Below are 26024 nucleotides of genomic sequence, written 5' to 3'. Positions count from 1 at the left end.
ACGCCAGTCGGGGCTTGCCCCTGAATCGTAAATATATGAAAAAGTTGCCTGGGGGAGTGGTGCCATCTAAAACACCACATACTCGAAACGTGTTCTGCTATGCTTTTCCAGAAGCCATGAATTTTTGGGCAAGTCCAAAACATGTGGCCCAAATGTGCGTTTGTGCGACCACATTTCGGACATGAGTCAGAGTCTCTCAGCATGGCTCGATATGCTCTGTGTGGTGATATATATAGGCGAAATATAAATTTGTATTGAGTTTCCCACCACAGCACATTTTCAGTTGATTTGTATATCCGTTTAATGCACGTTTCCAATTGCTCTTGAGTGACTTTCACTCCAAGTTCTGCGTTCCATTGCTGTGTCACCACTGAGTAGTTTGCAGATTTGGTGTGCTCTCTCAGATGTGAATAAAAATATTTTAACGGGACTCTAGCCTGTGCATCCAGGCCTAACAATGCATTAAAAGTCTCCCATGTTTCCATTGTCAAGGTCGCTCTCGGCAGACAGCGTACATAATGGTGTAACTGTAGGTATGCAAATATGTCCGTCTCAGGCAGCTTAAACTCTCCACAAAGTTCACCAAATGGTTTCATCATGCCCTGCTCATTCACCACATGATACACATAACTCACCCCTTTCTTTGCCCACCTTTGGAAAGCATGGGAGCTGGTGCCCACTGGAAACTGAGGATTTCCCCGTATTGGCAACATGGGAGAACTGGCATTATTAAGGGTGAAGAATTTGCATAGCCATTTCCAAGTATATCTCAATGGCTGAAATATTGGGGCTGCTAGACCCAGCTTCTGTGCCTGACCCCCCGGGGCCTGCAACCAACTTGCGAAATGTTGTTCTTTAAACCAGTGTAGCTCAGATGTTGTGAGGGTAAAATATTCCGTGTTCCTAAACCAATCTGAGAGATGTCGTATCCCACTAGCTATGGACAAAAGGCGCAGATCCAGCACTCCCAGGCCTCCCTTCTCCCGGGGCAGCATTACGCTATTCATTGTCATCCGGGACCTCTTCCCTTAGAAATATTGCTAATTTCTTCTTGAGCCACCTCTCGTCTCTACCCCGGAGATACATGGGCATCATTTGATACGTATAAACCCAGGTAGGGAACAAGATCATATTGTACAGGGCCACCCGTCCCATCAGGGATATAGGCAGCGCCTGCCATCTACCCAGTGCCCTCTCCACCTTACTTTTCAAGGGGTCCATGTTTGCTGCATAAATACGGGTTAGGTCAATTGGGATTCTCACCCCCAAGTACATCATGTCATCCTGTGCCCACTGCAATGGGAATGGCCCCTCTCATCCTGTCTTTATGTCTGACAGAGCCACCGACTTTCGAGTATTTAATTTAAACCCAGAGTGAAACCCGAACTCGTCTATGGCTTCAATCAACCCCGTTAGTGACTCTTGAGGCCTTGTCAATGTTAGAAAGAGGTCGTCTGCAAAGGCCAACACCTTCACCGGGTGGCCTGGGAGTGAAACCCTTTGAATTTCGGGATCCATTTCAATCGTTCGAAGCAGAGGCTCTAAATATAAGAGAAACAACAAAGGGGATAAGGGACATCCCTGCCTGGTACCCGCCTGTATCTCCAAAGGCTCAGATCTCATGCCATTTACTAACAGTCTGGCTGTGGGTGCCGCATACAGAGCCTTTATGGCAGCCAGACACCAGTCCGATACACCCACATGCTCCAACATCCGGAACAAAAAACTCCATCTCACTCTGTCGAAAGCCTTTTTGGCATCAAGACTTGTCAACAAGAGCGGGGTACCTGTTGCCCGACACTGAGCTATGGTTAATACCTTCCTCACATTAAGCACTGAGTGTCGCCCTTTCAAGAATCCTACTTGGTGTTGCCCTATCAAGGTTGGCATATATAGTGCAAGTGTGTTTGCTAACACCCGAGCTAAGATCTTAAGATCCACATTGAGAAGAGAAATGGGCCTGTAAGATTTCACTCGGTCTTCTGGTTTCCCTGGCTTGGGTATTAATGTTATCCAGGCCTCATTCTCTCCCCGCGTGAAACTCCCTCTCTGTACCACCGCCTCATAGTATTCCAATAACAGCGCCCCAAAGTCAGCCAGGAGAAGTTTATAATACTCTGCTGAGTATCCATCGGGACCTGGCGCCAAGCCCTGTGGCAGTGATTTAAGTACCTGCTGTATCTCCTGCATTTGTATGGAACGCACTACCCACGGCCCTGAAAAATATGGACAATCTAACCAACTTTCACAAATCTTTGAAGACACACCTCTTCAACAAAGCCTACGAAAGACTTCCTTAATAAACCATTCCTTAAATTCTCACAACACCTTTCTAGCACCTTGCATCTAATTCATCTAATTTCAGCTTATGTATTTAAATTCAAGTAATGACCTTGCATCTTATTCATTTACTTTCAGCTTAAGTATCTAAGACCATGGAATGACTATATCATAACAACACTCTGTAAGCCACATTGAGCCTGCAAAAAGGTGGGATAATGTGGGGTACAAATGCAATAAATAATAATAATAATCTGGACAATCCCTCGCACGCACTTGGCGATAGCTTAGGCATCCCTGCATCATCTATATAATCTTGCGCTGGGGTCTCTTCTCTACCAAGGTGGAACATATAGGATGAAATCTCCTTCTTTTCTCTTGTAATCCAGTTGAATAGTCTGGGAAAATCAAGATCGAGGCTCCCTCATATTTCAGAGTGTCCCTTTTTAACTTGTAGCCTTGCATGATCTCCTCTTTATGGATAAAGTTATGTATTTTGATGATCACCTGGGGCTTCCTACCGGCTTGATATCTACCAAGCCGGTGTGCTCGTTCAATGCAAAAGCCTCCCCTGCTATCTGAGAGTGCAAACTCTTGTTGGAGCCATTTTTCCAGCATAGCACCCAGCAATTTATCTGACACAGACTCAGGTATGCCTACCAGCCTTATGTTAGAGCGTCGGGCCCTGTTCTCTAAGTCATCCAGTTTTTCTGCCTGCGCATTAAGCTTCTCTTCCAACTCCTCTAATTTCAGCGCACTTGTGGCCCACGTGTCCTCCATATCCGACACTCGTTGTTCGAGGGCCTGCGTGCGCTTCGATATTTCCGCCGTGTTTGCATCCAATTTCTCCAGCCGGGTGATCAGGGAGTCAAATCTGGGTTCCAGAGCCGCCTCAACCACCCTGGAAAGCTGTGTGAGCTGGCGCTCCGAAAACTCTGCTCGTGTCTCTGTTTCCCCTGCTGCCATCTTGGGTTCCGCGATCGCCTGTGGTGATTTTCCTTTTTCCGTCCAGACGCTTCATTTCGCAGTTCCCCCGGGCATGGAGACCACAAACTGGTCCATATACTTTCGCGCTTTGTCTAAAATAGATGACTTTTAAAATTCAAAGGGAGGGGGCCTGGAACTCAAAGGGAGGGAGGAGGGAGGGAAGGAACGAACTTCCGGTGGGTGAAATATTGGGGGTGCTCGAGCACCCACAGCACCCACGGAGTCGGCGCCTATGGTGGTTGCTGTCCTCCTCCCTCTCCCCCTGAAAGTGAAACTGGAAAGGAAATCCAGGCTGTGTGTCAGATGCAGGTATTATGGCCATTCTGAACAAAGCAGTCAACAGGTCTCAAGAGTAATCTAGTGGTTAGTCCAGTGGACTCTGTGGCAAGGGACTCAGGTTCAAGTCCTACTTCAACCTTTTCTTTCTTTTTTCTTTTTTTATAATTCTGAGCCTTCCAAAATCAGAAAAATACCTACTGTACTTAAATATATGACACCTGCAAGCCTAAAGACTATTGAAGTGGTGTACATTCAGGTACAGTAGGTATTTTTCAGGTCCTAGAGAGAAGCGAAGATACATACCTTTAAGCGGGTGTTCTCCGAGGACAGCAGGCTGATTGTTCTCACATGTGGGTCGGCATCCACGGCAGCCCAGGAACGGCAAATTCTTGCACAGCAAAATTTAAAAAGTTTTGCCAGAGCCTTCTGGCGCGTAAACCGCGCATGTGCGGATGACTTCCCGCACGTTGTGTGAGCGTTCTCGCTCAGTTTAATCAAAAAGCAAATAATAAACAAACAACAACTCCAAAGGGGAGGTGGGCAGGTTTGTGAGAACAATCAGCCTGCTGTCCTCGGAGAACACCCGCTACAGGTATGTATCTTCACTTTCTCTGAGGACAAGCAGGCTGCTTATTCTCACATGTGAGGTATCCCTAGCAACCAGGCTCACTAAAAACAATGAACATTGGTCAATTGGGCCTCGCAACAGCGAGGTCATAACAGAGATTGACCTGAAACCATAAACAATAACTGAGAGTGCAGCCTGGAACAAAGAAAAATGGGTCTAGGGGGGTGGAGTTGGATTCTAAACCCCGAACAGATTCTGCAGCACCGACTGCCCAAACCAACTGTCGCGTCGGGTATCCTGCTGAAGGCAGTAGTGAGATGTGAATGTGTGGACAGATGACCACGTTGCATGCAGCCTTGCAAATCTCCTCAATGGAGGCTGACATTAAGTGAGCCACTGATGCAGCCATGGCTCTAACATTATGAGCCGTGACATGGTCCACTAGAGTCAGCCCAGCTTGGGCATAAGTGAAGGAAATGCAATCTGCTAGCCAATTAGAGATTGTGTGTTTTCCGATGGCGACTCCCCCCCTGTTGAGATCAAAAGAAACAAACAACTGGGCGGACTGTCTAAAGGGCTTTGTCCGCTCCACGTAAAAAGCCAATACTCTCTTGCAGTCCAAAGTGTGCAAACTGCTTTCGCCAGGGCGGGTACGAGGACGGGGAAAGAATGTTGGCAAGACAACTGACTGGTTCAGATGGAACTCCGACACCACCTTTGGCAGGAACTTAGGGTGCGTGCAGAGGACTACTCTGTTGTGGTGGAACTTGATATAAGGTGCATGCACTACCAAGGCCTGAAGCTCACTGACTCTACGAGCTGAAGTAACAGCCACCAAGAAAACGACCTTCCAGGTCAAGTACTTCAGATGGCAGGAATTCAGTGGCACAAAAGGAGCTTTCATCAGCTGGGTGAGAACGACGTTGAGATCCCATGACATTGGTGGAGGTTTGACAGGGGGCTTTGACAAAAGAAAACCTCTCATGAGGTGAACTACTAAAGGCTGTCCAGAGATAGGCTTACCCTCTACACGGCAATGATATTTATTTATTTGTTACATTTATACCCCACAATTAATTTATGGACACTCATCCTCAAAAACAATATCCACATTAGGAAATCATATAAAGTGGCCATTATACTACTAGAGAGGAACACCAGAGGCTTGGAGAGGACATTCAGAAAATGTATCAATCAGTGAAATGAATGAACCCTATAAGAATATCACTAATAACTTTAAAAATTATCAAAAAGGGTTATATAAATAAAATGTATTTTAGTCTTTATTCAGTATCTGCTTGGTGCTTCTTGGCTTCTTTCTTGTATTCATGAAATGGAGATCTCTTGTCAATGTCCAGCAATAGCCTGCAAACATTGATATTTATTTATTTATTGCATTTGTATCCCACATTTTCCCACCTTTTTTGCAGGCTCAATGTGGCTTACAATACATTATGAGTTGTGGAAATCTGTCTGAAAAAATACATTTAGTATAGCAAAAGGATCTAAGGGTAGGTAATAATAATAAAACATGATAATATCTTAGCAAGTAATAGAGTAGGACATTTCTGGTTCCATGTGGAAGAGTTCACGTGTGTTAATCATTGTGGTATGTTCTGTCAAAGAGGTGGGTCTTCAGTAGTTTGCGGAAGTGTCAGTTCATAGACCATTTTTAAGTTGCGTGGTAATGCGTTCCAGAATTGTGTGCTCAAGTAGGAAAAGGTTGACGCAAGTGTTAGTTTGCATTTTAGACCTTTGCAATTAGGGAAGTGAAGGTTGAGGAATGTGCGGGTTGATTTTTTAGCATTCCTGGGTGGTAGGTCTATCAGATCTGTCATGCAGGCTGGAGCATCACCGTGGATGATTTTGTGAACTAGAGTGCATATTTTGAACGTGATGCGTTCTTTGAGTGGGAGCCAATGTAACTTCCATATTTGGCGCTTCCATATTTTGGCGCTTCCATATTTTGTTTTACCGAATATGAGTTTAGCTGCAGTGTTCTGGGCTGTCTGAAGTTTCTTGATTATATATACTTTGCAGCCAGCTTAGAGTGCGTTGCAGTAGTCTAGATGACTGAGAACCATTGATTGTACCAGGTTGCGAAAAACGGCCCTTGGGAAGTAAGGTCTTACTCTTTTTAATTTCCACATTGAGTAGAACATCTTTTTGGTTGTGTTTTTTGCGTGACTCTCGAGTGTTAGGTGTCGATCAATAGTAACTCCAAGAATTTTTAGGGTGTCCAAAATTGGGAGGTTCAGTTTTGGTGTGTTAATGGTGGCGAATTTGTTCATGTTGTGAGTATTGTGAGTATTAGGCATTGGGTTTTTTTCTGCATTGAGTTTCAAATGAAATGCATCCGCCCATGAGTGCATGAAATGTAGACTTTGGTTGATGTCATTTGAAATTTTGTTTAGATCTTGCTTGAATGGGATGTAGATCGTTACGTCGTCTGCGTATATGTATGGGTTAAGGTTTTGATTTGATAGTAATTTGGCCAATGGTATCATTATTAAGTTGAATAAGGTCAGTGAGAGGGGGGATCCCTGTGGAACTCCGCATTCAGGTGTCCATATGGCTGATGTGATCGAGTTAGATATCACTTGATATGAGCATGTGGTTAGGAACCCCTTGAACCAGTTAAGAACGTTACCTCCTATTCCGAAGTACTCGAGGATGTGTAGTAGAATTCCATGATCGACTATATCGAAGGCGCTAGACATGTCAAATTGCAGAAGTAGTATGTTCTTGCCAGTGGCTATCGTTTGTTTGAATTTAGTCAAGAGAGTTACTAGTACTGTTTCAGTACTGTGGTTAGATCGGAATCCTGATTGGGAGTCGTGTAGTATTGAGAATTTGTTTAAATAGTTTGTGAGTTGTTTGGTCACCATCCCCTCCGTTAGTTTGGTTATTAGGGGGATGGATGCTACTGGTCTGTATTTGGATAATTCGCTAGCACTTTTCTTTGCGTCTTTGGGTATGGGGGTGAGTAGGATATTTCCTTTTTTCTTCGGGAAGAGTCCATTTTGTAGCATGAAGTTCAAGTGATTCATTAAATTGTTGAGGGGCAGTTGCCATAAGGTTGTTTGGACATATGTCTAATTTGCAATGAGATTTGGCGAATCTTTTGAGCGTTTGGGAGATGAGATCTTCCGTTAATATCTCAAAGTTGGTCCAGGTTCTGCTGCTGGGTATACACCAGGGTCTGGATCTAGGCAGTCAAGGAGTACGGCGTATTCGATGGTACTGGCAGGTATTTTTAGTCGTAATTGTACAATTTTCTCATTGAAGTATCTCGCGAGATCGTCTGCTCCTGGTGTGTCTTTACTGTTGGTTGTGATTGGTGTGGTGTCTAGTAGTTTGTTCACAAGTTGGAAGAGTTTATGTGTGTCCTTGTAGTTAGGTCCAATTTCAGTTTTGTAAAATAATCTTTTGGTTAGTCTTATGGTATATTTATATTTTCTTTGGAGTTGTTTCCAGGCATTAAGTGTGGAGTCGTCTTTCTTTTTATTCCACGCTTGTTCTAGTCTTCTAACTTGTGTTTTGAGTTTTTTCAGTTCTTCATTGAACCACGGTATTGAGTTTTTTCTGTGTGAGGTTCTGGATTGAATTGGGGCTATCTTGTCTAATATTAATTTGCATCTATTGTCCCATTCTAGGAGGAATTGGTTTGTGTTTGCCTTTGTTGTCCATTCATTGTGCTAGATCTCTTGCCAGAATATTACCGGGTCTATTTTTCCTCTTGTGGTGTAGATTTTTTGTTCTTGTTTGTTAAGTGAGTTTTTCGCTCGCCATTGGAGGGAGATGTATGCTTTATAGTGGTCTGACCACAGTGTGGGTGTCCATTTTGTGTCTGTTAGTATAAGATTTGCGTTGGGATCGAATTTGTGTGTAATAATGTCTAGTGGGTGTCCTTTAGTGTGGGTTGGTTGCATGGTTGATCTGTGAAGATCCCACAGTTGTAGGAACTCTTTGCATTCTTGGGTGCTTGTTATGGTAAGATCTTCAAGGTGCAGGTTGATATCTCCTATTATGAGAAGGTTTGAGGTGGAAACACAGATGTTCGAGATGAAGTCCATAAAGTGTGTTTGGGAGTCTTGCCAGTTGCCTGGTGGTCTGTAGAGTAGGACTGCGTTAAGGTGTTCCTGCAAATTTGGGTGATTGATTCTTACCGAGGCGATTTTAAGTTGTGGCAAAATGGATTCAGCTGTGGTTGTGATGGTGAACTCGGATTTGTATATTATGGCTAGTCCTCCTCCTCTTTTTCTGTTTCTTGTCCAGTGGGTGATTTTGTATCCAGGTGGGCACAGATTTAAGATTATGGGGTCTTTAAGGTCGTGGATCCAGGTTTCGGTTAAGAATAGTAGGTCCAGTTTGTCTGTAGTGATCCAGTCTGTTATAGTTTCTGTTTTATTTACTACTGATCTGGCGTTTATGTACCCCATTCGGATTGAATGGTAAGGTTCAGTTTATGACCTAGCTGTGTTAATTTTTATTAGTTGCCTGTTTTCTTGGTATTTGGTTTTGTTGTGTCCTTTTTTCCCTTTGTTTTGATTATTTCCGCATGTATTTATTTTTCCTTTTAGTTGGTTGTTGTTCTTTTGGTCTGGTGAGTTATGAGTGGGTTGTCTATAGGATGTGTGTGTTGTGGGGAGATTGGTGTTCATGTTGGGGGAGGTCCATGCGTGGTAGATTAGGGGGAGGAAGTAGATTATCATGATCAGTTTGTTGGTGTTCATGTTGGCTATAGTTCGTGGTGTTTGGTTGTGTCTGAGGGTGTTAGTGAGTGAAATTTTGTATGGATATGGATATTAAGCACTGTTTGCATTAGGCGGTGGGTGTGAGCATTAAGTAGTGTTTAAGTGTAGTTTCAAGCAATAGCCGCGTTCATCAGTTTTAACATCAAGCGGTATTCGCATTCAGCAGTTTTAACATCAAGCAGCATCGACATTAAACATTGAGCACTGGACATTAAGCAATATCCGCATTCAGCAGTTTTAACATCAAACAGTATTAACATTAAGCATTAAGCAGTTTCGGCATCATGCATTATCGTCCACAAGTATCAGCATTGAACGGTGTCAGCATTTAGCATTGTTAACATCAAGACTTCACGACATCAAGTAGTGTCAGCATTAAACGGTGTCAGCGTTTAGCAGTTTCAGCATCGATCTGTATCAGCCCTAAGTAGTGAGTGCATTAAATAATGAATGGGTGAAAAAGCAAAGTATAGTATGCTTGAATCAGAGCATGCAAGTCCATAAGCTGCAGCATGGAGGTTTAGTAGACAAGAGTGGTAATGAGTCTATCTAGTTCAGTGTGAGCAAGGAAGCTTGGCTGATCTCTGTTTCCACTACTCTAGGCCATCGTCATTTAGTTCCATTCGGCAAAGCAGTGGATGGGTGAAAGAGCAGAATATAGTGTATTTGAGGCACAGCATGCAAGTCTGTGAACTGCTACATTGAGGTTTATTGGACAGGAGTGGTAATAAGTTTATCTAGTTCATTGTGAGTAGGAACTCAATGTGGTTAATTTGTTTCTACTATCTCTGAGCAGCCGTCATTCGGTGCACTCGGGACATACATAGTAACACAGTAACATAGTAGATGACGGCAGAAAAAGACCTGCACGGTCCATCCAGTTATCAAACCTCTTTGAAGCAGCTCATAGGTTTACATGCTTTGTCCCTCTTGTTGGGCAGGCTGGATGGACCGTGCAGGTCTTTTTCTGCCGTCATCTACTATGTTACTGTGTTACTATGTATGTCCCGAGTGCACCGTCGAATCAAGAGCACCAGTAGCATGTACCTGCTGCGTGAGAGGGGGCAGGCGCACCGTCGTGCCACTCCAGGAATCCGCACGATCGCTTCCCCCCCGGGCCTGGCTCAGACCCAACCGGACGGGACGTTCTCCGGTGCTCAACAGCTCTCAGACAGGCTCACGGCCTCTCCGCACCCCGAGGCCTCCGAGGTTGGTTTCAACTCGGGTCTTGTGCGGTCCTCCTCCGTCTCGCTCCGTTCGCGGTCATGGCCTGGCCAACCCAGTCCCAGCAGAGGTGGCGTCTCTCCCAGCCTCCGGCAGCCTCGGTCTCCCGGCCTCAGTGCCCTCAGCGGGCTCGTGATCCGCAAGGTCCGCCTTGGTCTGGGGAGCTCGTCACAGGGCTGTTGGTCGGCCATCTTGTATAGGATCCATTTGTCCTAATAGCATTTCTCCATTCCTGTAATGTCTTGGCAAAATCACTCATCATGTTCCTCGCTCCATAGTTGAGTGGAAAAATCTAGATTAAAGTTTGAAAAATGATCTTTTGTGACATGCTGCAGCTAAGAGTTTTATATGCTTTGAGGAGGTTTTCTACCAACTGTTTGTAGTTGTCTGCTTTTCCTTGCCACAAAGTGCATGTTCAAATCATCTTGAAGAAACTGACAAATCTGGAGACCCATCTTAGCTTCACTTAATCTATAGAACTACTTGTCCATGGCCTTGATAAGTTCTTCATTGACCCACTTGATGTGTAAGGGTGGTAACAAAATCTTCTTTGATTCAACAAGCGGTGGATTCTGAATACTTTTCCTCCAAGGCTCCAATGATTTTCTGGGCGGCCAGTCTCTTGATGTAGTGGGAATCTCTTGCACGACTATCCCATTCATAGAAAAAAATAGCAGTACTTTGTTTATCCAGTCTGCAGAGCAAGCAAGAGCAACAACCTTAAAAGTTGCCACAAAGCTGCTACTAATATTAATCATAGATTACACACCTCAAAAGTTGTTTCATGTTATCATAGGTTTCCTTCATATGAAATGCATGACCAACTGAAATTGATGGAATAACATTTCCATTATGAGGCAAAACAGCTTTAAAATTTGTCTTCAGTGAATCAGTGAGCAGTCTCCACCTATCTGGATCATGAACAGTCATCTTCCTTTTCTTCATTGAAATCAAGTGAGAATGAGACTGGTGTATCAGGAACTGGCAATCCTTTTCTGTGAGATACTGGGTGTATAGCTGATGGAATGTTTAGGTACTGCACGTCCCACTTTTTCTTTGACAAACCTATTTCAACTGGAGGCACCATGCAGAAGTACAATTGCTGTTATAATCTGTCAGCTCTCTCCAAATCATTGGCACTGGTGAAGATATGTTGCACAAGTGTTGCAAACACCCACAGAAGGTAATCTCTCCACAGGAGAACCAAAGACAAACGAACAACAGTGGATCCAATAAAAGTCCTCTCACAGTTGGCATCTTTCTAAACAAGGTCTTTATTCAAATCAATAAATCAACCCGACATGTGACGTGTTTCGGCCGAGAAACACGTCACGTGCACAAGTGTTGCAGCATATGTGTGGGGCCCAGCTCTTGCCCTTCTCTCCAATTTTGTAGCCAAAATTTTGGCAATCATTAAACTAGATCTCCCTTTTACTGTGGAGACTGTCTTATTAGGAGCTAATACCTCCAAATAACAGCAGTCTATGCACATGTTGAAACTTGCTTAGAGCTTACTGTTGGGCTGATGGATTTGTTATTTGCTAGGTGTTGGAAGTGAGCAACCCTATCCTCAAAGACAAAATGGTTTCAAGATATGGGACATCTACTGGATGGAAAAAATAACTTATGAACTAAAAGATAAATCCATAGAATTCTGGGACATCTGGACACCCTTTTAGAGAGACACTCAGTTCTAATCTTGAGTTTGGCCTATCTTCCCCAGGAGTTTCTTGATAGTATTTCTCTTGAATAGGAACAATTTTGGATTATAATGAGAAAGGTGGGTAATTTAGGGACTGTGGGATGAAGGTAATGTCCTATTGTAGATTAAGAACTGGTTAAAAGAAAACAGAGAGTAGCGTTACATGGTAAGTATGCTCAATAGAGAAGGGTAGAAAGTGGGGTTCCCCAAGGGTCTGTGATGGGGCCATTGCTTTTTAACATATTTATAAATGTTCTAGAGATGGGAATAACTATTGAGGTAATTAAATTTGCTGATGACACAATGTCATTCAAAGTTGTCAAATCACAAGAAGATTGTGAAAAATTGCAAGAGAGCGTTACGAGACTGGGGCACGAGACAACCAAATCGCAGATGATGTTTAATGTAAGCAAGTGCAAAATGATGCATGTGAATAGTATATGTCACTAGCATTTGTCAACTGTTAATTATCTTTGATTTTTGACAGGTGGCCACGTCCACTTCTTGGTTGTGGGTCAGAATCAAGGATCTGCCCAGGCCACACCCACTCTGACACTACAACCACTCCCCAACACTTTTGGTGATGCATTGGATATGATGTCATAGCCCCACCCCAAACCCACCTTTTTCTGTGATGCCACAGGAAGTGATGCCATAACTCTGCCCAGACCATGCTCCTTTTTCAAGATACTGGTGAGCAGTGGTTGCAGAAATCCAAGATGGAGGCGCCCATGGGGGTACTACATGTTTCACACTACTCGCCATCGTGGATAGGTCATGTGATGGGATGTGATGTCACACCCTAGTCAGCGCCCCCTACAGCTTAGAAGGACCATGCGTAGTTTGTCCAGGCACTACAGGCAGTGAGCATGCGCTTTAAAGTTCCTTTTATTTTTCACAGCTCTTGAATTTTTATGTTTTTCTCTCTCTGTCAGGAAAGAAAATAGGTATTTTTTAGCCTTCAGACTACCTGTTTCTTTTTTACATTTTTTTCTTTCAAAGGGATACGATGCTCTTTAAACCACTGATTTAAAGATTTTAATCCCTAAAGCGTGCTTATGTAAGGTGGATCGAGACCAGTTTGTCTGCTTTTAAGAATGACAGACAGGAGCTTTTGTTGCTGAATTCCACCCGTTTGAGAGCAGGCAACCCTCCCCTTCCCAACCTCCTGCATCTTAGCAGCCACACACACACATGCTGTTTCATAGCTACCTTCTCTCAGGAGAGATTTGACCACTGCACATATGCAAAATAATTAGTGTGAATGGTTAGTGTTGAATTTTAAAACAAACGTAATGGTTTTACAATCATTCCCCCTCTCCTCTTCCCTTGCAGCTCATACAAAGAGACCATCAGATCACCTGCTTTACATTTACCTCTCAAATCGTGCTGTTCTAAAACTTATTTTCTGATTAGTACAGAGTTAGCAGCAAAAAAGCGCTTTGATTTTTAAGACAGCAAGCCTTAAAGTGTGTTTATTTTTAAGTGCAACTCCCGGAGTAATCCTAGCTGATGGAGCAATATGCTGTATTGTGTGAAAGAATCCACATCTCCTCCCCCTCAACCCCCTTTCTGCAGCCAGACCAAAAGAAAAAAAGCCTCTCCACTTCCAAATTCAGCTCGGGCACATTTGGAATATCCGTCGCAGAACTTTTCCTCTGAGGGCATCAAGCCTGTGGCCTCTCATTGGTCGAACACGCCAAAGCCACATGGGATAGCTGCTCTTCAACGCAGCTCCCCATTGAACTGCTTCCGGGTTGCGGGGGCACCAGCCTCTGTTCCGAGCTCAACAAAGCCCGGTCCGCACAGAGATTAGCCGACTCATTCAGCTTCTTCCCCGAAGAAGGTACCACTGTCGCATCAAGAACTGAAATTAGTAGCCTGTATGAAGCACTGCAGAGCCCCCAGAACAGGAGGTAAAGTCCACGAGGCTCCTTTTTGTTTTCCCATGACACAAGCTCAGGGGAGACTAGCAGCACTAGTTTCAACATCTCAGTCAGGAGCTCTGCACTTGCGTCTGATCTCAACACCATCTTGGCCCCACATATAAAACTATTCAAAGTTGTCAAAACACATGCGGTTTGTGAAAAATTGCAGGAAGACCTTAGGAAATTGGAAGACTGGGCATCCAAATGGTAGATGAAATTTAATGTGAACAAATGCAAATTGATGCACATTGGAAAAAATAATCCGAATCATAGTTATCTAATGCTAGGGGTCCATCTTCTGCTCAGTGTACGGCAGTGACCCAAAAAGCAAACAGGATGCTAGCAATTATTAGGAAAGGGATGCAAAATAAGACCAAGAATATTATAAGGCCTCTGTATCATTCCATGGTGTGACCTCACCTTGACTACTGTGTTCAATTCTGCTCGCTGTATCTCAAAAAAGATATAGCGGAATTAGAAAAAGTTCAAAGAAGAGCAACCAAAATGATAAAGGGGATGGAACTCTCATATGAGGAAAGGCTAAAGAGGTTAGGTCAGCTTGGAAAAGAGATGGCTGAGGTGGGATATGATTGAGGTCTACAAAATCCTGAGTGGTGTAGAACGGGTAAAAGTGAATCGATTTTTCACTCTTTCAGAAAGTACAAAGACCAGGGGCAGTCAATGAAATTACACTGAAATACTTTTAAAACAAACAGAAGGAAATATTTTTTCACTCAAAGAATAGTTAAACGCTGGAACTAATTGCCGGAGGATGTGGTAACAGTGATTAGCATATCTGGGTTCAAAAAGTTCCTAGAGAAAAAGTCCATAGTCTGTTATTGAGATGGACATGGGGGAAGCCACTGCTTGTCCCAGGATTGGTAACATAGAATGCTGCTACTAACTGGGTTTCTGCCAGGTACTTGTGTCATGGATTGCCCACTGTTGGAAGCAGGTTACTGAGCTAGATGGACCATTGGTCTGACCCAGTATGGCTATTCTTATGATCTTATAAAATACCACTGATTTTTCTTCTTTTGTTGGGATTTTGTCATACGTTGTGACCTCTGGGATCCCCAGTTCCAAGCTTATGGTATTGTAAAATGGGGTGTTTGAGGTATTTTCCTCCAATAAATATTATATAAAGTGAAGGGCTTGTGTATATCTAGCTCGAGGTAGACAAAAATTTCCCATTCAGAGGCTTGTGGCTTATAGACAGTCCAAAACAACTAACGTGAAAAGAAGATATAAAACATTTTGACAAAAAAAAAAAAAAAAAAGGAAATCACTGAGGAACCCATGAAAGCGAAGCGTCAAGTCTTTTAGATGAAAAAGGCTAAATTCGTACAATTTGGGCACTGAGGCGACCGTGATTCAAAAAGGGTCCAATTAGCTTCATGAAAAAGTGCCGACTGAGGTCCCGCATGACAGTGCAGGCCCATTCAAAAGTTTCTGAAAAAATTATTGGAGTACTGTTTCCTGTGTCAGGTTCCATTGAAGATGCCACCCATGAACGAGGATTTATCAGTCCTGCTTTTCCTGGGAGAATGAGATATATTTTGAACTGTATATATCCGCGATTCTGGTTTTTTTCCAGTGCCTATATATAAAGCTCAAGATCTGAATTTTCTACTGCACAATCAGTGTCAGAAACATCTAAACACATACATACTTCAACCTGAGTGCAGGTAAAACTAAACATGCATCGTTCTCAGTACTATAGAGGTCTGTAGACAAGAGAGAATACAATTATGATTACATATAGTAGTACCAGAAACAGTTGTAAACTCTTTTCATGTCTTCTTTATTCTTGATGTTTACCATATCATTTAAACATGTTGGTGCGTATTTATTAAACTGCAGTACATTTTTGCACTTACCGCGTGTTAAATGCAAACTGTAAGGTGCAATAAGTACAAAGTCCATGTAATAAATGTCAGGAGTGTGGAAAGCTTCTGTTCTACTGTTATCACATAAGACAGTTACCACATCTGCCATTACCTGGATCGACAGATAGCACAGGTACATCCATGTTATTTGTTGAGTCATTAGCACAGGCCTTGACACAAACAAAAATCTTTTTGCAGCAGTGCAACCCAGCAACCCCCCCCCCCAATCTGGCAGCCTTTCCCTGCACACATCCCACTCCTGATCAGTAGTCCCTCCTGTACACATCTGTCCTGATCAGAGGTCCCCAACCATTAAGAACTACTCCTCTCCAACAGACCTTCCCAACTGAACAGATGTTTCCAATACCATACCTGACCCTCCCCCCATTCTCTGATTCCCCTTTGTACTTACTTGGGAATATCCCTAGTAATATAGTGGATAGGGCAGGAGTGGTTCCCTTCTGCTTCTGCCCGGTATCCTCTGGTATTCAGAATGGCAGATTGACCCGCACAAGGTAGTACCTTAAGACTACCATTAGAGGTCAGATCTATCATTCTGAATCCCAGAGGTTACAGGGACTGGGAGTGAAGGGGGCTACTCTCACTGTATTACCAAGGATACTCCCAGGTAAGTTCTGGGGTATGGTACTGGGGAGATGGCCTGTTTGGGGGGGGGGGGGGGAAGGATACTATTGGTCACAAGGGTTCCTGTAGGGGGCTTCTGATTGGGAGGGGGATGATGTGTATGGAAGTGCTTCTGATCAGAAGAGGGGACCTTAACCATGTGCTATTGTCGTTTTTTCTTTGGTCAGCTGCTGTTCTGAATGCTGATAGCGCAGGTGCATCTAACACCACTTCACTCACCTCTTGAGGTGGCATTAATTGCAGACACTTGATCAACAATCCTCAGTGTGCTGTACAGTACTATATATTAGCTGTCAGTGCTGTCATAACCTGCCCAAGCACCACCCCAGCCCAGAGTTACCAAGCAAAGGATTTTAACCACACTGGCTAGTTTCAACATGCAGTAGCTGTTAGCATGGGTCTTAATAGTGCACACTGACACCCAAACCAACTGTTTAATATGGTTTAGTAAACATATTCCCTTTGAGTAACTAATTAAAATCATGTGGGAAGAGAGGGAAAAAGTAGATAGAACATGCTTTCTTACCTTTAGTCTTAAAGGAAAAGTTGCAGTAATTGCAGTGGTAGGGACGGACATCTGTATGTGTTCGAATATGTTTCTTTAACATACTGGGCTTCTTACAACGTATTCCACACTCTTCACAGATGTATTTCCCCCTCCCTCTGCCACGAACATATACATAGTCTTCATTTGACTTGTACCTATCAATTAAAATGTTAACAAGTAGATCATTAAATCAAAGGCACAACTCTGTAGTCTGTGATAAAATAGTTGGAAGCATTAAGAAAGGATAGAATTAAACTGTCACACCACAAAAGCTAATATTTTTATCGTATCTGTCACTAATACATACAACATTTTAAAACAAATTAAAGGATAAATATTCAGCTGGTGTTGATTGATTGTTTCGCTGCTGCCGGCATTGTGCCCAGATATTCAATACCCGTCCACATCCGGGTATTGGCATTAAATATCCGGGTATGTGCAGATGGACGGCACTTAATGGTATAAGTGCTGATATTCAGCCTTAAATAGGAGATTCTACATATGGCACCTAAAAAATCAGCGGTGAAATCAGTGCCGACTAAATGTATGTACCTAGATTTAGGTGCCGATTATACAATACACTTAGTTGATATTTCAGTGCCTACATCTATGTGTATCCACTTACACCAATGAAAATGTGATGTATTATTATTATTAATTACATTTGTACCCTGCGCTTTCCCACACATAGCAGGTTCAATGCGGCTTACATAGTAAATAGAATTACAAAGTCTTGAAGGAGAATGTTACAAGTTGTAGTAAACATAGTAGTAGTGGGGTTTTGAGGATATGTAAATTGAGCATGGAGAGGAAAACAAAGACAGGATGAGCAAAAGGAGAAGAGATTGGGAGGGGTAAGGAGTAGGAAGGATGGAGAGGAAGAGATTGAGGAATGAGCAAAAGGAGATTGTGAGACATGGTCAAAGGTATAATAAATCCCAGCGCGTAGACTTACTACTACTACTATAAATCATTTCTATAGTGCTACCAGCCGTACACAGCGCTTCACAATTTAACATGAAGAAAAAGACAGTCCATGCTCAAAAGAGCTTACAATCTAAATCAGGACAGACAGACTGGACAAACGAGGGATAAGGGTAGGGTAGGACAGACAGATAGGACATATGGGGAAAGGGACTATTGAAGAGAGGAAGACAAGATAAAGGTTACGAGTAGGTGACTTAGGCGTACTGGTCCATATTCTATAAGTAGGCATGTCAACTTTGGAATGCCCACAAAATGTCCATTTCCACGCTCATAACCATGCCCCTTTTTGCCTGCGTGTATTAGAAGTTTGGCGCACGTCGTCACAGAATATGCTTAGCGAGTTCTGCACTTAAATTCTAATCAGTGCCAATTATTGCTAGTTAAGGACTGTTATCAGTGCTCACTAAGCTTGTTAAATTATGCACATTGTTATAGAATCCGCGTCGATTTTGTTGCCAATCTCTAGATGCACTATATAGAATCTGGGGGTAAATGGTTAAGTTAAACCAGCCAAAGAAAGGACTGTTCTTTATGCGGTCCTATTTGACTAGCTAACTTAAGTGGTTAAGGGCTGAATAGCGGCATTTAACCAGTTAAGTACCAACTTTGCCCCCGGACTGCAAAGTGAATAGCAAGTCTCTGCTTAGGCATTACTGCTCATATTCGGTGCACTATCTGTTTCAGTGCTGCTGAACATTAGTGGACAGCCCCACACAGGCAATACATTTCTCTGCACAGGAATCTCACCTGCATGGTTACATTGCTTTGAATTCTGACCACTATATATGGATGGTATAATACCATCTCAACATGGGTGTGTTAAAGGATAACAGCATGAAAACTCTAAATAGCATGCATGCTAATACTGTAATGTATCTTTGATGAGCTCATAGCATCTGTGGACACTCGAAGAAGTTACATTGAAATACTTTTAAAACAAATAGGAGGAAATATTTTTTTAACTCAACGAACAGTTAAGCTTTGGAACTCCTTGCAGAGGTCATAACAGCGGATAGTGTATCTGGGTTTAAAAAAGGTTTGGACAAATTCCTGGAGGAAAAGTCCATAGTGTGTTATTGAGACAGACATGGGAAGCAACTGCTTTCCCTGGGATTGTAGTGTAGAGTGTTGCCACGATCTGGGTTTCTGCCAGGTACTTGTGACCTCGCTTGGCCACTGTTTAGAAAACAGGATACTGGGCTAGATGGACCATTGGTCTGACCAAGTATGGCTACTCTTATGTTCTTATGAGCTAAACCCTATGTATGGTGCCTTGTAAAAGTCTTCACAAGCTTGTATATTTTTCACATTCTGCTGTCTAAAAATCAGTTCAAAATACATTAAAGTATGAGTTTGTTTCATTGATCTATACAATATACTCTACGTTGTCAACATGAAACAACAATTATAGGTAGTCAAAAATTAAACATAAGAAACCACAAAGTCTTAATCGCATGTATCTTCATAACCCTTTACTCAAGGTCTAGAAGAAAGATCCCTTTGCAGCAGTAACAGACATCATTTAGAATAAGTGCCAACTAACTATGTAGGGATTGTGTTACTAGTATAATATACCGTGTGTTAAATCACAAATAATCGCTTCACAAGACCAAACAGTTCTACTTTTGTCTCGTCAGACTACAAAATCTTCTCCCACATATGCGCAATATCCTCTAAGTGTTTCTTTGAAATGCTACACAGCACATCATATGGCTTTTCTTCCTGTCACCCTCCCACAAAGGGCATCTCTATAAGTTTGTTTGTGGAGTAATCTTGAAATTGCTGAGAATCAATATTTTCTCCAGTCTCAGCCAGAGGCCTCTATAGTTCTTTTAAAGGAATCTTAGGCATCATAGAGGGGCATAATCGAACGTTGCCGGTGAAATAGATCGCCGGCAATGTATTTTAGCGGCGGCACAACAGCTGGCCGGCCATCTTTTTTTTCCGATAATACGGTTTAGCCTGGCCGAATGCCAGAGTTTGCCGGGTTTTAGATCGCCAGTTTTGTTTTTCAGCGATAATGGGAAAAAATGCTGGCCATCTCAAACCCGGTGAAATCCAAGGCATTTAGTTATGGGAGGAGCCAGCATTTGTAGTGCACTGGTCCCCCTCACATGCCAGGACACCAACCGGGCACCCTAAAGGGCATTTCTAAAAATATTTTTAAAAATACCAAAAAAGCTCCCAGGTGCATAGCTCCCTTACCTTGGGTGCTGAGCCCCCCAAACCCATTCCCCACAACTCTACACCATTACCATAGCCCTTATGGGTAAAGAGGGGCACCTACATGTGGGTAGAGTGGGTTTTGGGGGGGGGGGGGGTTTGGAGGGCTTAACATTTACCACCACAAGAGTAACAGGTGGGGGGGGGGGGGGATGGACCTTGGTCTGCCTGCCTGAAGTGCACTGCACCCATTAAAAACTGCTCCAGGGACCTGCATACTGCTGTCAGGGAGCTGGGTATGACATTTGAGGCTGGCATACAGGCCGGTAAAAAAAGGTTTTGATTTGTATTTTTTTAGTGTGGGAGGGGGTTGGCGACCACTGGAGGAGTACGGGGAGGTCATCCCCCATTCCCTCCGGTGGTTATCTGGTCAGTTGGGGCACCTTTTTGAGGCTTGGTCGTGAAAATAAAAGGACTAAGAATATTTAGACCTTTGCTTCAAATTCACTTCCTACAACAGAAACAGCTTGGTCCTTTCTCCAAAAGTATTCAATTCGGCTCAAGTACTGTGACTGCGCACAAATGGAGTCTATTTAACATAAGTACATAAGTACATAAGTAGTGCCATACTGGGAAAGACCAAAGGTCCATCTAGCCCAGCATCCTGTCACCGACAGTGGCCAATCCAGGTCAAGGGCACCTGGCACGCTCCCCAAACGTAAAAACATTCCAGACAAGTTATACCTAAAAATGCGGAATTTTTCCAAGTCCATTTAATAGCGGTCTATGGACTTGTCCTTTAGGAATCTATCTAACCCCTTTTTAAACTCCGTCAAGCTAACCGCCCGTACCACGTTCTCCGGCAACGAATTCCAGAGTCTAATTACACGTTGGGTGAAGAAAAATTTTCTCCGATTCGTTTTAAATTTACCACACTGTAGCTTCAACTCATGCCCTCTAGTCCTAGTATTTTTGGATAGCGTGAACAGTCGCTTCACATCCACCCGATCCATTCCACTCATTATTTTATACACTTCTATCATATCTCCCCTCAGCCGTCTCTTCTCCAAGCTGAAAAGCCCTAGCCTTCTCAGCCTCTCTTCATAGGAAAGTCGTCCCATCCCCACTATCATTTTCGTCGCCCTTCGCTGTACCTTTTCCAATTCTACTATATCTTTTTTGAGATACGGAGACCAGTACTGAACACAATACTCCAGGTGCGGTCGCACCATGGAGCGATACAACGGCATTATAACATCCGCACACCTGGACTCCATACCCTTCCTAATAACACCCAACATTCTATTCGCTTTCCTAGCCGCAGCAGCACACTGAGCAGAAGGTTTCAGCGTATCATCGACGACGACACCCAGATCCCTTTCTTGATCCGTAACTCCTAACGCGGAACCTTGCAAGACGTAGCTATAATTCGGGTTCCTCTTACCCACATGCATCACTTTGCACTTGTCAACATTGAACTTCATCTGCCACTTGCACGCCCATTCTCCCAGTCTCGCAAGGTCCTCCTGTAATCGTTCACATTCCTCCTGCGACTTGATGACCCTGAATAATTTTGTGTCATCGGCGAATTTAATTACCTCACTAGTTATTCCCATCTCTAGGTCATTTATAAATACATTAAAAAGCAACGGACCCAGCACAGACCCCTGCGGGACCCCACTAACTACCCTCCTCCACTGAGAATACTGGCCACGCAATCCTACTCTCTGCTTCCTATCTTTCAACCAGTTCTTAATCCATAATAATACCCTACCTCCGATTCCATGACTCTGCAATTTCTTCAGGAGTCTTTCGTGCGGCACTTTGTCAAACGCCTTCTGAAAATCCAGATATACAATATCAACCGGCTCCCCATTGTCCACATGTTTGCTTACCCCCTCAAAAAAATGCATTAGATTGGTGAGGCAAGACTTCCCTTCACTAAATCCGTGCTGACTTTGTCTCATCAGTCCATGTTTTTGTATATGCTCTGCAATTTTATTCTTAATAATAGCCTCCACCATCTTGCCCGGCACCGACGTCAGACTCACCGGTCTATAATTTCCCGGATCTCCTCTGGAACCCTTCTTAAAAATCGGAGTAACATTGGCTACCCTCCAGTCTTCCGGTACTACACTCGATTTTAGGGACAGATTGCATATTTCTAACAGTAGCTCCGCAAGTTCATTTTTTAGTTCTATTAATACTATTAATAACTAAAATCATGGGCCTTATTAACACAATTTTTAAAACAGAAGCCAACTCAAATTTCATGACAAAGGGTGTGAAGATTTATACAATCAATATTTTCATTTTTCATTTTTATTATTTTTTGAAATCATGTTAAAAATGCAGGACATGTTGCAAAGAACGGGGAAACAAGCTCCTACTTTAATGCAGGTTGAATTTTAGTTTTAGACAGCAGAATGTGAAAAATGTACAAGTGTATGAAGACTTTTGTGAGTTACTGTAAGGTATACAGGTCAAAGGTTTATGGATTATACATGCTAATGTGAGCATGAGTAGTTTTGGGGTTTTTTTTTTCCAGGACTCAGCCCCCCAGCTGCAAAACTGACACACATGGGGCTGCTGCTCAATGTTGAAAACAGAAGCTAGAGTGCTTATGGATTCTTGGAGAGGAACCTTTCCAGACAATGAAATATATAATAGAATGAACTGCGATAATGCACAGTATGGGGTTCTTTTACAAAGGCGCGCTGAAAAATGGCTTGCGGTAGTGTAGATGTGGGTGTGCGCCAATCCATTTTTTAGCGTGCCTGTAAAAAAGGCTTTTTTTGCCGAAAATGGATGTGTGGCAAAATCAAAATTGCCATGCGTCCATTTTGGGTCTGAGACTGTAACGCCAGGCATTGACCTAGCGGTAAAGAATCAGGGTGGTAATGACCTGCGTGCATCAAATGCCACTTGGCGCATGTCCATTATGTGTGCCTGAAAAGAAAAAAAATATTTTTCAGACGAGCGTTTCGGACGCGCGCCAAAAATGAAATTACCGCAAGAGACACATGGTAGTCGGGTGGTAAGTCCATTTTGGTGCACGTTCGGCGTGCGTAGACGCTTACGCGGCTTAGTAAAATGGCTCCTATATATTCCAGATAAAGCGACAGTATATATTTATTCAAAATAACTGCACTTTGAAGATTCTTTATCTACGAAATTAATAGGAAGGCAATATAAGATTTTTTAATAAATACATATCTTCAGGACTCCACCTATGAATGTGAATGCCTTACTAAATATTTTTCAAAATCCTCCACATTAGAGATGTTATTAATGTTGTGAATCTAAATTTAGTAGTGAACCATACCTTTCACCTGCTGGATCCTTGTCCATTGTGAAGTGAATAAAATGAGAATTACAAGCTCATATGCAGCAAATAATCAATACTTCATTAAGAAAGGGAAAATTCCTAAAGGCCTTAAAGAAGGTAGGAATTTTATGTCAGTTTCTAATAGTTCACTTTTGGCTAAGCTAAGAGAACAAAGGTAAACACATTTTTCATTTTACACAGGGTCTGCATTAGTGAATCCTATCTGAACCAGGGGTTCCCTTAGACCAGCTGTCACATGTGTTTTTGTACCTGTGTGTGTATGTGTGTCTGTTTGTATGCTGTTTCTTAACACCAATTATTGAGTGTTAGTGCTTAATTGGGTAATTAGTTTACCGGTGGATCTGAGATCCATACCCAAATTTGGGTGACCTATACAGAATCCACGGGAGTGATTGCCACTATCTCTACAGACAGCGGTGATATTCAGTTGCTATCCAAATAGCAATTTAGGACAGCCTTTTTGCGGTCTTAAAATAATCCACATAGTTATATGGATATCAGCTGAACACTGCTATGCATAGAATTAGGTGGAAAACCTAAAAACCCATGCACCAAACCCAAGCACCGGATTGTGAAGACAAGGTAAAATAATTTTCAATGCCACTATCTGATAATTACAAAAAAAAAATGTATTAGTGTTTATAAAACAAACTAAACAATACACACATTATCACAACAAACATTTGAAGATTCACACCTAATTGCATATCCTGAAGTTCCATAGGCAGTATACTTAAACACAACCTTTGCAAGTACAGTCTCAATTATCCGTCCTTTGCTAATCCGACCATTTGGCATATCTGACCGACTCTCCAATGATGTCACTATGTTGCCATTAAGAAACACGTGTTTCGCTTCCTGTTTTCTGGCTTCACATGCTGCAAGAAAGCCAAGTTTGATCTGAGACTGTGCTTCTCTGCAAGAGAACCATACTTCATAGCTGATACTCCTTCATACACCCCACATTGCCGTTAAGAAGCATGTGGCTTCTCTTCTGTTGAAGTTTTAACCTAATACCTTGCTTTTACAACATGGCAGCAATTTTTGGACCTGGGATCCCTGCTAATGCAGAGAGGGAACCATTGAATTTTTAAGCCAAGACCTTGCTTTTACAGCATGCCAGCAATTTCTGGCCAGTCAAAAGAGGAAAAAAAATTGTTTTGTCTACACAGCTGAAACTTATGCAGAAAGGAAGTGCTAAAGAAAGTGAACATTAAAGATGTTTTGAGCTGAGACTTTGTTTTCCTGCTTTTCCAGCCAGGGAACCACTTTTGATCTGAGACTGTGTTTTTGAAGCAAGGGAACCATGGTAAGATTCTTCTGCACAATGAGGTTTATGCTGAAAGTACTGTATATACACCTATTCCTGTTTGTTCACTTAAATTTACAGCACTTTCTTTATTCTCTCATTCTTAGATCTGGAAGGTTTTCAGTTTCATTTCTGCTACATTGATTTCTACTTCAAACTGTTATTGTCAGAGCTGTGAGCTCTGCTCTGTTCACATTCCACGATGTAGAAGACAACTCCAGTGAGGCTGAATATGCAGTAGATAAATATGGCTTTCTTTGCTCGGTCCTGTATTTCTGTTCACATTGCCTGGTGTATAACTGCTGTAAGTATACTACTCTGTACTGTATTTTGTGCTCAAATTGCCTGCTGTACAATGTATTTTATTTTTTTGTTGCTGATTTAGTGTTAATAAACAATATTTTAAAAATTAAAGATACACTATGCCTGTTCTTTATGCATAAAGTATGCTTTCTGTGCATTTTTTAAGGGGTTACCATTATTTTCCCTATTATCTGACTTTTTAACCAATAAAAGGCCAGTCCCATTTACGTCTAATAATCGAGTGTACTCTAGTTCCTTAATCATCTGGGGCATAAAAGGCCAGCTTGATAAGTGAAAGAAACATAAGTTGCACTCGTTTTGGGCAAGTATCTACATTTAGGGGTCCTTGTGCAAAGCTGTGGTAAAAAGTGGCCTGCAGTAGTGTGGGAGAGTCTTTTAGGGGCATGCTGGGCCATTTTTTTTTTACCATGGCTGGGAAAAAGGATATATTTAATGGGCCAGGAAATGGGTCTGAGCTAATATTAAAAGTAGTGCATGCCTATTTACAGCCTGAGCCCTTACTTCCACCCACTGACCTAGCGGTAAGGGCTCATGTGCTACCCATATGGTAACTATGCAGCGAGCACCAATGTGGGCATACTGTCGGTTACTATCTGGAATGCCCCCGTGGTCGAAAATTACTATTTTCTACCGTGGGATTTAGAGCGTGCGCCAAACTCAGACTTACCAACGGGCACATGCACTACCCTGGCAGTAGTGCCGACTGGGTGTTTACTACCTGCACGTTAGCCCTCCTGTGCCTTTGTAAAAGGGACCCTTAGAGAACCATCTTCAATTCGTTGATTCAACAAAGCAGTGTGATCCTCTTCGAAAAACAAATTTTCCTGCACTGCTTGCTTTGCAAACAGAAGTGGTTCTCTGAAGTTGGATTCTAAAGCCTCACTAGCTGCATTGGAGAACCTGCACTGCTTCACTGAACTGGTGGTTTGAAGGTGAGTCAAGTTGGAAATTCTGCAACTAGTGAGGTATATTTCTTGCTTGATTTTTTCATTTATCAAGTTAGCTTTTTTATGCCCCACAAACAATTAAGAGACTGCTACTGTTCAGGAAATACATGGAAAGTTTAAAACATACACTGTTCCTGGC

At 42.7% G+C, this 26024-nt stretch overlaps 1 protein-coding gene across 1 annotated transcript in view; it reads right to left on the bottom strand.

The window, feature by feature from the left end:
* HIVEP1 (HIVEP zinc finger 1) overlaps positions 1-26024 on the bottom strand; it is a 392318-nt gene that overhangs the window by 58342 nt on the left and 307952 nt on the right. Inside the window, exon 7 of the mRNA XM_030211058.1 lies at positions 16786-16961. Within this exon, the coding sequence (XP_030066918.1) occupies positions 16786-16961 (176 nt within the window). The remainder of the gene's footprint in view (positions 1-16785; positions 16962-26024) is intronic.

The sequence above is a fragment of the Microcaecilia unicolor genome, chromosome 1 (assembly GCF_901765095.1).
Source record: "Microcaecilia unicolor chromosome 1, aMicUni1.1, whole genome shotgun sequence".
NCBI classification, from domain to species: domain Eukaryota; kingdom Metazoa; phylum Chordata; class Amphibia; order Gymnophiona; family Siphonopidae; genus Microcaecilia; species Microcaecilia unicolor.
Note: the sequence above shows the minus strand (reverse complement) of the source record. Positions and strands in the feature narration are given on the sequence as shown.